Source organism: Larus michahellis, chromosome 1, assembly GCF_964199755.1.
Source record: "Larus michahellis chromosome 1, bLarMic1.1, whole genome shotgun sequence".
NCBI classification, from domain to species: Eukaryota; Metazoa; Chordata; class Aves; order Charadriiformes; family Laridae; genus Larus; species Larus michahellis.
The window spans coordinates 197,486,781-197,502,399 of record NC_133896.1 but is presented as its reverse complement, the minus strand read 5'-3'; the positions used below and the strand labels follow the sequence as shown (position 1 = coordinate 197,502,399).

Here is a 15,619-nt window from a genome sequence, read left to right as displayed (position 1 = left end):
ACACACTGTTTTTTAAGAGAAGCACACACGCTGTTTTTTAAGAAAAGCACAAGACAAATGAGATAATTTTTACTGATGAAGAATCTTCTACATCTCACTGTGAGCTGTTGCAGTGGGTAATTATCTATTGGTTTTATATATAAGTGTGTGTATAGATATATGTAAATCTTGCTTCTAGTATTAATTTCTTTAGCTTCAGCTTTAAGCCTTTTTGTTGTGCATTTCCATGTATTTTACCCATCTAAGTATTCACAGACAGAAAACAAGCTCTCTCTCATTTATCTCTTTCATAAAGAACACAGAGAAAGCTCTTTGTGTCCCTTACTATAAAACATCATTTAGAACCTTTCAATTATTAAACTTTTTCCCATTGGCCAGCATTCTTCTTGAGAGGGGTAAACCCAGACCTGGACACACCGTTCCTACCACAGCCGCACCTATATCACAGGCAGGTATAATGTAACCTCTTACCCTTTTAACTCCTCTTTCCTACATCTAAGCAGCCCGCTAGCCCTTTTGGCCATGACAGCAGGTTGGTTACACGCGCGCTGTGGTTATCTGCTGAGATTTCAAACTCGGTTACAGATCCCGGCTCCCCAGGCCGAACCCCCTCTGCCCAAGCATGGCCTGCATGTTCTTTGACATGCTCACATTTGCTCATGTTCAAATGCCAGTTGCTTGCTTGTGCAAAGCTTGCTACGCTAGTTAAATTATGTCCCTAATCTTTGTGTTATTTGCAGACTTCGTGAGAAATAGTTTTACTTCTCTTTCATGCCGCTGATATATTTAAGATCATTAAATATTTCAGTGCTTAAAACTAATCTCCACGACCACGGTCAAAATACACCTACTGTGACACCTACTTGCCTGCAATTACATTTCTAGACTTAATAGTTCTGGTTGAGACCAGTTGAAATCTGTTTATTATGGGCTCCCCTTGACCTTGTAACATTCTATTTTCTTCATCCAAATGCCATAATACCAAGTCAGTTGCCTTGTGAAGTTCTAAGTATATTACATCAAACATCATTACTTTTATTGATCTGCTGATCTCATAAAAAAGATGTCAAGTTAGTTTGACAAGATTTATTTTTCATAAAGCTAAGGTGATTGGCATTAATCATATATATCTCCTGTAATTTGTATTTATCAGGCCTTACATAATCTATTCCACTCTCTTGCTCGGTAGTGAAGGATGGCTGGCAGTTCCATAATTTGCTAGGTCATCGTGTCCACTCTGTTAAGCATTGGCTTTAACTTCCTCCTCTGTAATTTCCACCTCTTGCACGAATTACTGAACATCAGTATTAAGCGCCCAAGAGTTCCTTCTCCAGCATTTTCAAGTCCTGGCTGCATGTTTTCTGCATCTGTATTTAAAAAGCATATCTTGGCTATATCTGGGCTTACAGTTTCAATTTGTTTTTTCTGTATTGCTTCTCTCCTTCCTACCACTTTAGACCGTACCAGTTCTTGGAACTTTTGTTTTCAAAGTGTGTATGGGCTTTTCCATTCACCAGAACACCTGCACATCCCCCTGTTTTTTACAGAACTTTGTCATTTGTACTGATCTGGTACCAGTTTCTCCCAATCACTTCCTTCTCCCCTCTTCTATCCAGCCTGGAAATAGCTCCTATGTTTTTCAACCTAACCAGTACACGTAAGCCATATTTTCCTATCTTTCCACCTTCTTTGCCATGGATGAATATGTCCCTGCTAAGTAGCCATAATACTTGCCATTAAGCTCAGTCTCCTGCTTTTGACATCATACACTCCTCCACAGTGTTTGCACCATCAGTAATACTAGCTTTTTCATTCTTTTTTTCTTCTTCTGCTCTGGTATCATGCTTTTATCCATCTTGTCCTTACACAAGGAGCAAGCTCTTAACCTTGTCATCGTGACTGATTCAGGTTTCTCCAAAACTTGCATATTTTTTTTGCAAGACCCTGTGCGGTGATTGAGATGAATTACAAATATTGTGTCCTTACCTCAGCGTCATGCCAGAGAGGAATGAGAGGGGATTTGGTACACGTGTGCTCTTGCCTTAAAGTTCGTATTCTACCTTCCAGCTGGTTTCAGGGACTGCATGTGGCAGCATTTGTGCGCGTAATGTTGCTCACCTGCATTGTTCCAGGGGAGCCAACAGGATTGTGCAGATAAATGATTCCAGAATACAGTGTGGAACCCTTTGGACTGAGGCTGTATTTTTAAGTGCTTTGTACACAAAGTACATCTTTGCCAATTGAAAACAAAGAACAGCAGTAACCATTTATGTAACACCGTTAAATCCACATGCAGTTTTACAAACACAAACTAATTATCCTGGGTTGCAGCTCTGTAAAAGGGCAGGTAAATATTATTTCGTTTTACACATGAAAAGTAGGTTAGAGGTACTAAATGTCTTGCATGTGGCTGCAGAAAGAATTCTTTCCAGAGCCATATGAAAATTCACCAATTATTAGCTTTCGGTCCTGTGTTCCTCTGCTAGAAGATGTTGCTTTAATTTGGTAAAAATTGTGATTTTGAGAGATAAAAGTATCACAGTTTGCGTCTGCTACTGTGGATCGATTGGTTTTGTCAGGAGGGACTGGTGGCTCAAGGTTAATGCTCCAGCTGCTAGACCTTTTCCAGTAGCAAAGGCAGCAGTACGTATTGTGGACATGTTCTCAATAAAGACTAATACAGGTCACCTTGGATCAGAAACTCGGGTCAATAAAAAGAGAGGACTATGATCTGCATAACCTTTCCACTTGCACTGGCAATATCGCAGTACACGACCTTGGCACGGGCATGTCTTTCCCTGGTGTCACTGTGCCTTTTGCCTAGTGAGGAGTGCAGCCTGATGTCCTCCATTCCTTGGCCGTCCCCACCAGGAGATGCTCTGCAAGGGAGAAAGGAGCAATCAGAGAAACAGGTTGCAGAAATCCAGGTGTAAAAAAACCAAAACCTGTATTCTTTCTTACGTAAAATAGAGAGCCGTCTTTTCGTGATAGGCTCCATGCTGATCATTAAACACAGTCATGCACTCGCAGCTGTGTTTACCAAGAACGGGGAAATAAATTGCAGGATACTCTCAGATCATACTGTCTGGCAATGGCTGACAGATTCTTACTTTTTATGAGAAACACTTCATAGATGTACATGTACCTTACCTTATTTTGGGGAAGAGAAGTGCAGATGTGGGTTTAACATCCCCCTGCCCCTGCTTTATGTACTGGCATATGGTACTGCTGTTGACTGCCAAAGTGATGTTTATTAATTTCTTCAACCCTTTGTTTTCTTTCACAGCTTACACCTTGGATAACGTTAACCTGCAAGGATATTTTGTCTATTCTTTTAATGACAGGACTGCTCCTAAGTATGGTCTCTACAGTTACGTTGCAAATCAATACGAACCAAAGCCTTCTATGAAACATTACAGAGAAATAATTGACAATAATGGTTTTCCTGGTCCTGAAACTCCCGAGCTGCTGTGCCCAGAAGAGATTGCCTCGTGTCCTGAATGCCACTTCTTCCGAACCAGAAAATCATTATTAGCTTTTATCTCTTTCATATTTGTCGCTTTTATTGTTACTATATTCTTCATTACTTACTACTCCAAAAAGGTAGAAAGAAGGTATAAATAGAGCTGCCTCTTTGAATACATCATTCACTGGCCTTTCTCTTGCATCTCCTTGGGAAATCTGAAATAAGAGCGCACGATGTTGTGATTGCTTCAGCACTAGGAAGGCATTTACATTGCCTGATACTGCAGGACATTGACACTGAGAAGAGATTGCTAGCATATGGCTTCCAGAAGTCCTTTTCTCTGGTTCAGTACATTTGGTTTACGACCAGTCCTTAATTCCTGTGGTTGGAGTTATCTCACAACTTTCCCTGGGACCTTTTGTTGAGCCATGCTTTCCCCTTCTTGGTTTTCCCTTGCTGAGTGGGACAGGTGAGAGTATGTTTTGAAGACATAGCGTGGTGGAAGAGCCTGAATGTCAAATTCTCCAAGAGAAGACTGGGGACAAACAAAATGGTTTTCTTCTCCAAATTAGAGTTTAATGCTGTTGCTGCTTGATCAGAGCCAGCACCTGACTGGAGCAGTGAACATGACTGAGCAGAGACAGAGGAGAATTGCACAAAGCAGCGCCGGGGGAAAGGACACCCCCTTTCTGAAAGCAGTTGCAGGGGGAGGAACAGGGGGACACCAGTCTGTGCTGCTGGGAGCTCTTGGTAAACCAGTTAACTGCTGCTCAGGTTTGCTGCATCTGACTTCAGGATGTCATTAGGGAACTTCAGCTAAAGGAACTGTGTCTTTCTCCATGGGGGAAGCAACAGTGGTATGTCCAGGGATGGCAGGGGTCGTACCATCTGATGGGAAGAGATGGGAAGGGCGAAAGGGCTTCTCTTTGATTTGCTGAGTAAAAAAGCAGAGAGCAGGAGCTGGGCTGTCTCTGCCGTTTCAGTTGTCAGCAAGCTGTGTGCCTGACCCTGTGCCTGTGGGCACGGCTGGGCTGGGGCACCCCATTGCACACAGCTGGCTCTGCGCTGCAGCCCAGCTACTTACCTGCTGGAAACTTGTGGGTAATTTAGTAAGATGCTCCCTGCATGCCATTTGTGTTGAGTTTGGAGCCTTTAAATCCCAGCTTTTTGGAGTAGTAATCCAGCACTTTATTGCTGTTTTTGCCAGGGTCTGAGGTGTTGTTGGTCCAAGCCTCTTCCAGGTTGGCTGGAGGGTCTCCTTTGAGCAACTGGCTCTGGCAGCATTTCATCTCGAAGTATTACTGAATGTCTGCAGGCCTCTCAGTTTTCTCTCAGCAGGATAAATTAGCAAAATATTAGCAACAATGTTTATTAGTAGGAATAGAGAGAGAATGGAAAAAAACTCCCTACGTTATTTTGCCTGTCCTGTGAATCACTGCAGTAGGAGTGTCCTCAGTACAAAGCAGTGAGGTCATTTTTCTCTGGTTTCTAACTCTAGGCCTGCATCGCCTTTAGCTGTAATTGTATTTTTATTGCCATGTGAATAATGTCACTCACTGGAAAGAATATTTTAAAGGAAATGTTCTCTGTGTTAATTAAGAATTATTTATCTACTAAAGCTGATTATGCTGTGTTAAATGTGATGTTTATCTACTAGATGACTAGTAGATGACTAAATGACCTCCCAGGGTTCCTTTCAACCTGAATACTCTGTGATTCTAGACTGTAAATTAAAACGTACCAATGAAATATGATGTTCATTTGTACCTTAAGATTATATTTTTTCTTAAATAATCTATAGAAATAGAAAAGAATTAGTATCTTATCATAATGATTAATATATTTGTCCTCTAGTTCCAGTCCTAAAATGGTCTGTCTTTGCACTAATGTATATTTTGGTATCGAGATTAAGGTGAAAAATTCAGGGTAAGTGATAAAGTATTAAAAATATATATAAAAATTATTTATAGCCTGGTGGGACTTGCTGAAAAAGAGCAAATTTTAAACTGCTGTATATTTCTGCATTGGAGCCTGGCGCAGTGTGGATTACAAAGAAATAGCTCTGCCTAAATGTGTGAAATGCCAAATGGCTGTCTCCATGGCGTGGCAATGAATCACCTTGCAATACATTACTCCAGTAGTCAGATGCCTTGACAGTACGTAACAAAAAGTGACACTCATTTAATACAAGCTGTAGCCAGGTCATGCCTAACTTGTATGTTATGTGGGTTGTGTGTATGTATGTTATAATTATTTTGTTGTTGGGTAAAACAAAAGAAGTCTGGAGCTGATCATTGTGAGCAGCCAAGCATACGTGCGTGTCTCCCCTGGGTTTGAGGGGGCTCAGGGGGCCTGGGGAGGGCAAGCCCAGAAGAGGACGGGTGCCATGGCTGGCGGGCACCGGCCTGTCCAGACACTTCACTAACCATTATCCATCCAGCGAGTTGCTGCCCTGTGCTATTTAATGGCCCAGCCACGGCGCAACGTGTGAAACAGCAGTCCGAGCACGGAGGAGACACTGCCGGCTCTTCCCGTAGAGGCTGGGTGATATGTAACCGCCGACAGGCAGATGGCACCAGCTGGATATCTAATTTGTAGGTAAATTGGGATTTGTTGCTGTATGATCGCATACGCTCATGGTGCTCTGGCCCATAGGAATAAGGCAGCCTTTGGCGCAATTCCCTTCAGAAGAGTTTTTAAATATCCCTGCAGAGCAGTGGCCGGCTCGAGCTTGGCACAGCGGTTGCCGAAGTCCTCTCCTAAGCAGTCTGCCTGCAGTGCTGCCTGTGCACAGCGATGCGCAGCTCTCGGCGAAGGAATTGTATAATCATGGGCCTGGGAAAACACAGGCTGGTCTGATGGAGATAATGGTATGGTTTTGCCTCGGGAATCTGCTTCATTTTACGTAATTAGGGGCCAGCGCGAGTTTCTTGTCAATCTTCTTGAAAAAAAAAAATCACCTTCCGCTAACAGCAACAAAGCCCTTGAATAGGCAAAGATTAGGTACCTGTCCAAGAGGAACTGCAGTGTGCTCACGCAAACTGATGCGGTAATCACCTCCTGCCATCAGGCTGCGGGCTGTGGGGCACCTCTTCCCTTCGATACCCACGTGTGAGCGATGATCTGGCACTTCCCCGTCACCATCTGTGCATCTAGAGCAGAAATACCCACAGCAGCAAGGACTTCGAGCAGAGGGGACTCCATACGCGGGCTGCAAAGACAGCTCGGGGGAGGATGGTGTTTTATTTTCCAAAGAGGAACCGGAGTCTTCATGTGATGGATGTTAACATGCAGTATCTTCTGCAGGCTGCTTTCTTGATTTTAACCGCGTCTCTAGAATGAAATAATATTGCCAGTTTACTCAATGCTCCAGATCAAACGTGCTGTAAAATACAAAATTATATTTTTATTCAAAATATGTTCGTGGCGTGAGTGCAAAGCTTCTGTTTTATTTCTTGAAAAGGTTGTGCAGAGTGACTGTGGGAAGGATGTCTTTGCTAAATGAAAGTTATATTGTTTTTATAACAGTCTCAGAAATTAAATAAAGATACTGTACGTAACAAACTGTAGCACAATCTTTACTGTTTAATCTGTCCCATCCCTCTGTTTGCAACACGAAGCACACAGTACCTTAGGAGAGGCTGTTATGATAACTCTGCCAGGAGTCCATGTTGCTGTTTGTTTTTCCAATGCCACATAAATAACTGTAACTTTTGTTGGAGATTGCTGGGGCCTGTGTCTAAACAGAGTTTTTTCCAGCAGACCTAGGGCTTTGGAGGGGGTTTGGGTCTTTGATTTTTTGTTGTTTGGGTTTTTTTTGTTTGGGGTTTTTTTTTTTTTTTTTAGAGGGACTATTGCTATTTAAAAACCTTGTGGAAGTAACCATGCCAATATAAGAGTGTTTCCTTGCAATAGCTTATTTCATCGTAACACTGCAGTAAATTTAACAGCTCTTCTCCTCCAGCAGAGCTGCTCACAGGCTTGAAGGACTTTGTCAGCATAGTTGTGGCAGTCAGTCTGTGGCAGCCTTGTTAAACAGCATGAGGAAAGTAAATGTCAAGGTTAAAGGAAGTAGGAGCAGAAAGGGACAAGACTAAGGAATGGGACGGTGGCCACGCAAGTGTCAGCATGTTTAAACAGACAACTCGCCCTTCACTTTTCTCCTTGTGTTGTATCTGTTTGCTTTTGAGTCACTTAGTAAACTTGACCTGCTCATTCTGCTCGCAGAAACCTCTTAGGTGAAAATGCCCTTTATTCAGGGCGAAGAAATCAGTTTTAGGTGCTACATTTCAGCTTCAGCTGAGAAAGTTCAGTCTCATTCCTTCTTCACTCATACAAATGGAGAAGAGGAGGTGAGGAAAAGAAAGGGGAAGACTCTTCCCGTCTTTGATGTGCCCCTCAGGGATTGCCAAACCACTCTTTGCCAGTCGTCACAAAGCTACGGCTGGTGCTGGTCGGTTAAGCCCACCCTTTTTAAGAGATTGGAAAAAGAAGGAATAACAAGGTGAGGTGAAAGTGTCAGAATCCGATGTATCGGAGGCTTTTATTTTGTTTTGTGAGTGGAACAGAAACACCACTGTCAAACGGTTCTGAGAAAATTAGGATCGCTAAGAAACCAGAAAGCTGAAATAACAGCAGCCTACAGCCAAGACACTTGTGGGTGCTGACATTTTGCTGGCTATTATTTTGTGATGCTTTGTGTGTTTGTGAAGGAGTGGCAAAAGGGCCAGCGAGGCAGAGGGAAGCCAGGGAAAATACTAAAGAAGCAGGGCAGAAAAGCCACAGGCACAAGCAGATGCATGAGTTCCTCACCCTGGGAGCTGAGGGAACATCCCCTGCTGTGGGGATGGGCCATGGGACTGTGAATATTCTTTGTTAAAAAAATAAAATTTGAAAAAAGGATCTAGTGTGTAGACTTCCTACCTGCATCGTATTTTTCCCTTAATCGATATATCTCCTACATGCTGAATTTTATTATCAAAAGCCTTCTCCTTCTTGCAAGAGTTTGGAACACGACATGGCCCAAGCCATGGCTGGTTATCCCGTCCCAGCCCTCCTGAGCTCATCCAAGTGTGCTTCTGGGCCCGAGGGCCAGGAGGCCCATGGGGGTCTGAGGTGCAGGAGAGGTGGTCACTGTCACCAGCACGCTGATCAAAGAAGTGGGAATGACAGTGGTGATGTTTTCTAAAATGCCGCAAATTCACACCAAGTTGGATTAGTTTCTACTTTAGTTCTTTTCTATTAGTGGAAAGAGTTCCTTCCTTCCTAAGAGAGTAACATACAAGATTTTGGGTTTTTTTTTGGCAGGGAGGGATGAGTTTTAACTCTTCCCCCCTAACCTGGGATGTGCAATGTACTTCTCACTGATTTTTTTATGGTATCAGCCCTTGCAGGGAAGCAGAGGGCCTGGGCAGCGCCTTCTCAGCCCCACCTGTTTAGCTGTCAGGAGCCGGAGGAGCCTCCGAGCCGAAGCTTCCCCCTGGGGCTGTGCCCTGCTGGGGTGCGCATCCGATGTGTCCCGGTGGGATGCTGGCTGAAATGGCCACTTGGCTCTCGGCAGCGAGCTGGCTGTTGCTTTGCTGCCTTCCGCACTCAGGGCTCTGTTAACAGGCTTTCGGCAGCGCTGTAAACCAGCAGGGCCGCAGAAACGCAACACCTGAAGGAAGAAATCTGTTTTTTCCTCCCGCCGGAGGGAACCGCGAATTGGCCGAGTGTTTAGTTCAAGAGGTGTAATGGTATAAACTACCTGCACTGTAAAGTTTTATGAGGTGACAAAGTTTTGTAGTCTGGCAATAGCTCAGTGGAACTGCAGGCCATCGCATGCCCTGCCAGGAAAGGGAGGGGAGCAAGGCGGCGAGGAGGGCTTCCCGGCAGGCTGCAGCCTCTCCGGTCAGCCCGGAGGGTGCCCTGAGGGGTGGGAGGTTGCCCTGAGGGGTGCGAGGCTGTGGCTCCTCCAGCCTGGGACAGGCCTGATCCAGGGGCTTAGTGCTCCATGAAGAATGGAGCAGAGGCAGCTCCAGCTCCCTCACCACCTCCTCTTCCCTCTCGGGCACGTATTTATTTACATTTGGGCTATGAAATGGGGAGCAAAATACCAAGGTATGACATAGGTATGCCAGGGCGTAAAGTTTATTTAGAAGACAAAATGCTGTTTATAGGCCTTATGGATTTTTTGTTGATGGTTATTACTTTGCAGCAACCCTTCTGCCTCCCTCTCTCCACTGGGATCGAATGGGTCTTATTTCCAAAAGCTGAGAAAATAAATGCTGATAAAGTAAGCTGCCAGCATTGCAGTCATCTCTCCCAGCACTAGCTGAGCCTTTAAGTCCACTTCTGGTGGAAGTTTGTGAATTTTATACACATTTGTAACTCATTTATCTGCCACATTGCTGCGGGATCCGTGAGCGGATATTGCCTTCCCTTGCACCTCGCAGTGGGAGGCGACGGGGTCCTGCACTCGGCAGCACGTGGTTGCTCCTGCTTGGTATTCACAGGCACATTCCTCCAGCTGGTGATGTATTATTATTGGGCTGGAAGAGAAATAATGCAACCAAGCTCTTATTATTTTCTCTTTTTATCTGTTTGGTCATATTAATGTGGGATAATCATTATATAAATGCACAGGAGATGCAGTCAAGGACACATTCATTTTTAAAGTCCTCCAATGCTCTTGCACTTCAGTCATTCATCTTCTGTCTTTAATTACAGCAAGTGATCTCAGAGGCACTTAAAAGATTAAATTACTCAATTATTTGTAAAACCCAAATGCAATAACTGTATCTCTTTTCTGATAAATACCAGTGATTGCTGGAAAAGGTTGCCCAAGGCAAGAAAGACTGGGAGGCCAAGGAGGCCATATTGTAACGTTTTGGCTTAGCCCAGTGATACCCACTTAATTTTTCATTATTTGCAACCATTATTTTTATTCCCATTGATAGTAACCACAAACTTTTCCACCCCTGTCCTGGTGGTTTCAGCAGTGAGGTGAATGTCACTGCTCAGCTCTTTACAAGTATCTTGGCACCTCTCTGAGTGCAGAGAGAACCTCATGAGACTACCGGGTCATAGCCCCAGCTTAAAAAGACATAAAGCCATGGTTGGGCATCAGCATGGGCAGGCAGTAAACCCCATTCAAGGTGATGCTTGTGGAAGGGTTTGGTCTGGTGATTGGGAAGGGGTTGCGAACAAAACACGTGTGGTGGCTCACTCCATGTTGGGGTGGGTTCAGTGCTGGTGGGGCCGGGTGTACGCTGGTGTCATGCCGGTGGGCAGTCTGGCTCAGGCTCTGCAACCTCATGGGAAGTGGTGGACTGCCAAAAGCCGCCTCTGAAATGGGGGTCTTACTGTCCCACGGCCCCAGCAGGGAGCTGCTGTCCTGCCCTACGTGTGGGCATGGCCGCCAATGCCGCGGTAATGCAGCTGCAGCAGCAGAGCTCGTCCTTCCTCACCAGCACCCCTATTGCTCACCAGGGATCCCCAAATACAGCCACTGAAGAATGGGACGCTTTCCTTAAATCATTTTTTTTACCTCTTTTGCACAGCAGCAGACATGATGCTACGAGCCTCGGTAAGGGGTGCAGGCTGGTGTGACCCCTGGGCCAAGAGGAAAGGGACATGGCTCTTCAGGGAAAGAGAAGTCCAGGCTAAAGAGCTGAAATCCTGCACTTTCTCTTCATAGACCCAGTTCCGAGTTCCTACCCCATCAGGAGCCAGCTGACACTGGGTAAAACACCGGAGCAGCCATGAACCCATGGGCGGTCTGCACTTACAGCCACGGTGAGCTTCTTGCTCATGCTGGTTAGCCAGCAGTGTGGCACATGGACGGGTGTTTGGTGTTGCTAAACAAGCTCTCTGCTTTCACTTAACCCCATGGCAAGTCTCTAAACTGAGAGATTCTGGGGGGGAAAAAAAGGATTTGCTGTTTGTGGTCAAGTCAGACGAGCTGTGGTGCTTGTGGTCCTACTGCCATGAAGACCAAGCCTAGCTGGTGTCGGCGAGGTGGAGCTGGGTGGCCGAGCAGGCTGGGGTCAGGCTGCAGGCAGGCACCCAGCATCTGTCCCGCATGCGGGGCCGGGCACTGCTGGCCAGCAGATGCTGCTGAGAGGGTTACTGCCGCCTGCTGCCCCACCTGTGGTTCCCACATTTATTTAATTAAAGAAAAAAAAAAAAGTAATTTGATATGTATCCTCTCAAGGAAAAGGAGTTGTTCCAGCAAGGAGCGGGCCAGGCGTGGTCCGGGGAGGGACAGATGGCCGTGTGGCTAATTTGCGCCCATAAATCGCAAGCTGTTGCAAATGCTCACTGTATCGAGTGCTGGCTCCGTGTTTCAGTCGTGTCTGTCTCCGAGCTGCTCCGAGCAGGTGAAAGAGAAAGAGCAGAGCCTGCAGTTTTAGGCTGAGTTTCCCTAGTGCCTTTTGCAGAATCGAGTATTTTGATGAAGAAATAACCCGTAATCCTCTAGCTGCCTGCCAGCAGAGCTCTGTGCAGCTGCTCTGGCCAAGCAGGGCAGTCAGTCTTCTGCTGGAGCAGAAGCTCTTGCTGCAGAATGAGGCATTTTCTTGTTAAAGTGCAGAAAACTGGGCCCCCACCCTGCCTCCTTGCAAACTGCTGCCAGTGACCCACACACTGCAGTTTAATTCTCTGCTCAAGGTGAAGGACAGTTCACTGCATTCAAACCGTGGCTAGCATTAGCCTCCCCGTCTTACCAGACGCGCTCCCCCTGGGACAGGATCGAAGGCCCCTACTTGTCATTGTGGTGGGGCTGAGGAGCACCTGTGTTGTGATTCAGGCTCTTGGTTATTCCCCGCTTGCCTTCCTGCCTCCTTGGAGGAGAGAAGTAAAAATGATCTCTCCTCACCCCAGATCTTTGTCCCTCGTGTGGGGCATGGGACATTTGCAGACTTGAGCCCTGGCAAGCTGGCAATGCCTGACTCCCCCCTGTTGCAGCTGGGGCTGGGACCACTGATCATGATCAGCCTGCCCTGAAGGCTGGGCCTGGTGGCCTTCTGTGCAGCCTGGGCTGAGCGAACAGGGTGAAGGTTGGAGTCCAGCCAGCAGACGGGCATAGAATCATAGAATCATGGTTGGAAGAGACCTTTAAGATCATCAAGTCCAACCGTTAACCTAGCACTGCCAAGTAACCGCTAAACCATGTCCCTAAGCACCACGTCTGCACACCTTCTAAATACCTCCAGGGATGGTGACTCAACCACTTCCCTGGGCAGCCTGTTCCAATGCTTGATAACTCCTTCAGTGAAGAAATTTTTCCTAATATCCAATCTAAACCTCCCCTGGTGTAACTTGAGGCCATTTCCTCTTGTCCTATTGCATGTCACTTGGGAGAAGAGAGTGATCCCCACCTCTCTACAGCCTCCTTTCAGGTAGTTGCAGAGAGCGATAAGGTCTCCCCTCAGCCTCCTTTTCTCCAGGCTGAACATCCTCAGTGCCCTAAAACAACCCCAGCTCCCTCAGCCGCTCCTCATAAGACTTGCTCTCTAGACCCCTCACCAGCTTCATTGCCCTTCCCTAAACACGCTCCATGGCGGGACTAAGCAGGGAACAGGGCATGTTGGGCTCAAGCTGGTTTTAGGCAGGGGAAGAGGGCAGTGGAAAATAGCTACCTGTGGGAGGTCAGTAGTGAGTTAGTGGGATAGAGATCCTTCTTTCAGAGTCAAAGGGGCAGAAGGAGGTAAGTGCCCAGGCTACTTTTTCTGCAAGAGATGGTAAACTTCATCAGAGCCTCTGGTGTCTGGGTCCTGTTGTGGCTTAGGGAGAGTAGCTGGGAGTGTGTGAGACCTCCCCAACATGAGCCTGTAAAAGGCAGGCAAATAGTTATTAGCAGTGTTGTAATGTTTTCCTTGTCATTTACTCATTAACCCAGATGCACTGCCCTGCTCTGTGTTAGCCCTTGAGTTCCACGTACCCGTGTGTTTGCTGAGCTGGGTTTCTTGCACACTGGAGCGGGACAGTCTACAGTCACACAGTGTTAGGTGGGATCTGCTCTGAATCCGTTGCTGCTTTGGGGGAAAATGTTAGCTTTCTACATAGTATAGCTGAGTGACCCATGATGTTGAGGGAACCAGATGCCTCACAACTGAAATTGTACATTTTAACAAAGTCCAAACACTCACCTTGTTCTAAATTGGGGTTTGATGCCCCACATTCCTGGTCCTGTCACACCACGATGTGCAACTGCAGTTGTAGCAACATGATCTGCCTGGCCTAGCACCCACCCAAATGAAGCCCTCGTGGAGCTATGATGGACAAACATCTGGCAGGGACAGCATGACATGGCCATGCTAAATCCCTAAGGGACCGTGAGCACGTCATGCCAGTTAAGTGCTGCTTTTTGTCTGGCAAGGTCTGTGTTCATTCTCCAGCTCTTCCATGTCACTATTGAGCTGGAGCAGCAGTATCAGCTTTCATCCTCTCCTAATTGATTTGCAGGCTCCAGCAGTCTTCTGGCTATTTCTTCCAGTATTTTCATCTCACAGTCATTTCAGTATGTTCAGCCTGTGCTCTTGTCTAACAAGTGCATCAAGCAGTGGGATGGCTTTCAGGTGACTCCTGCAAGGTGCTGTAGAGAGGATGGATGCCCAAGAATTCAAAATTACAAAGACTGAACATACCAGGAGATGAATCCTGGTTAAGGTTAGGGTTAAGACAGTCTGTTTGCACTGACATTGCTGCATGTGGGTGGGAGGGAGAGATTTGGAATGAGAGTGCATTGCATACTGTATTTTTGTTTTTTGCAAGAAAGGGTGGATTTGTACAGCTGACCATTTCTGCCATGGCAAAAAATTGGAGAAAAGTGCTTCCTTTCAGTCCAAAGTTTAATACTGAGCTTTCCCTGAATGGTGGGACATAAAAACTTATCCTCTCCTTGATGGTGCCTCAGCTGACTCCCTGCTCAGCATCCTGTTTTTTGAGACTCTGCTTCTTTTGATAATTCAAGAGAAAGTTGGAGACATATAGGCCCATCCAAAGGAACGTTTATTCCAGCTGTAGATAGGTGGAAGACAGACCACAGGAATCACTATCCTGCTGTTGCATCTTTTTCTCCTTTGCAGTGTCTTGATCGATTTGAGATGGCTGAAGTCTGGTAATGTGAATCCAACATTCAGCATCGCAGATCCACAGTCACTCTTAGATGGTTATTGAAAATAATGTAGATGCAGAAACATGGCTGAATTCAGTTGGAGTCAGGGGCCTAAACCCTGTTGAAGACCTGAGTTTACCTTTCTCAAGCCAGCCATCCTAGCTTAATGGCTTCTTTGGAAAACATAATCTTTGCCATGAAGCTCTTGTATACTTAAGGACACTACAGGATAAATATAATGGACAACAGTATCATTTTGCGCCCAAAATCATTATTGAAGTCCCATATCAGAACAGCTTAGGGTACAGCAGGTTGCAATAAAGCAAGCAAGGGCATAAATGTACCGTGTTTCTTGTGCCAATGGATGAAGCGAGCACACAAAGGAAACAGGATTCTTTAGTGTATGCAAATTTATTCAACTCTGCAATTATTTATTTACAACTAATGACTGATACCAACAGATGAGGTAAAAATGTGAGGTATTGATATGAGTATAACATTTAAAAATGCAATTATCATAACGTATTCTCAATGGCAATGTAACAATACAAAATACTGTGGTAGCTGAATGGTAGACATGACATAATGTGCATTTTAAAGAAATCTTATTTCATTGATACATGGCTTAGAGATGCCGGAAGCATATTGATAGGGCTTCTGCAAGGGTAGGAGGACAACCCTACCTCATTAATGGTGGCAGGTGGCACCAAGCCCCTTCCAGCTGAGCAATGACTTGTCAGACAGGATAGAACCACTGTCCAGGTTTTCCCTTCATTTCCTTAAGAAATTATTTACTGTCAGACAACTGCCATTCCCAGGGCCAGAAATTCTGCGTCCATTAATACTGAGGCGCTATTGTAGTCATTTAAGCAACTAATGTAGCAGAAGTGCTCTAGTTGCTAGTGTTCTGGAAAAAAAAGCCGGCGCGAAACCTGCTGCCATGGGGCTACAGGCATTTGGGGAGGAGGTGCTGCTTTCTGGGATGCCAGTCCCGCTGGAACCAGGGGACTGGCCTTGCCCCACCAGCTCACAAGCCACCGCTTGCTCTCGGGAAG

The 15,619-nt window shown here is 45.8% G+C and overlaps 1 protein-coding gene across 2 annotated transcripts in view; it reads left to right on the top strand.

The window, feature by feature from the left end:
- KL (klotho) overlaps positions 1-3,624 on the top strand; it is a 57,250-nt gene extending 53,626 nt beyond the window's left edge. For both annotated transcript variants that reach the window (XM_074572952.1, XM_074572951.1), the window contains one exon: positions 3,287-3,624. In XM_074572952.1, coding sequence (XP_074429053.1) covers positions 3,287-3,624 — 338 coding nt within the window. The remainder of the gene's footprint in view (positions 1-3,286) is intronic.
- Positions 3,625-15,619: the final 11,995 nt, after the last annotated feature.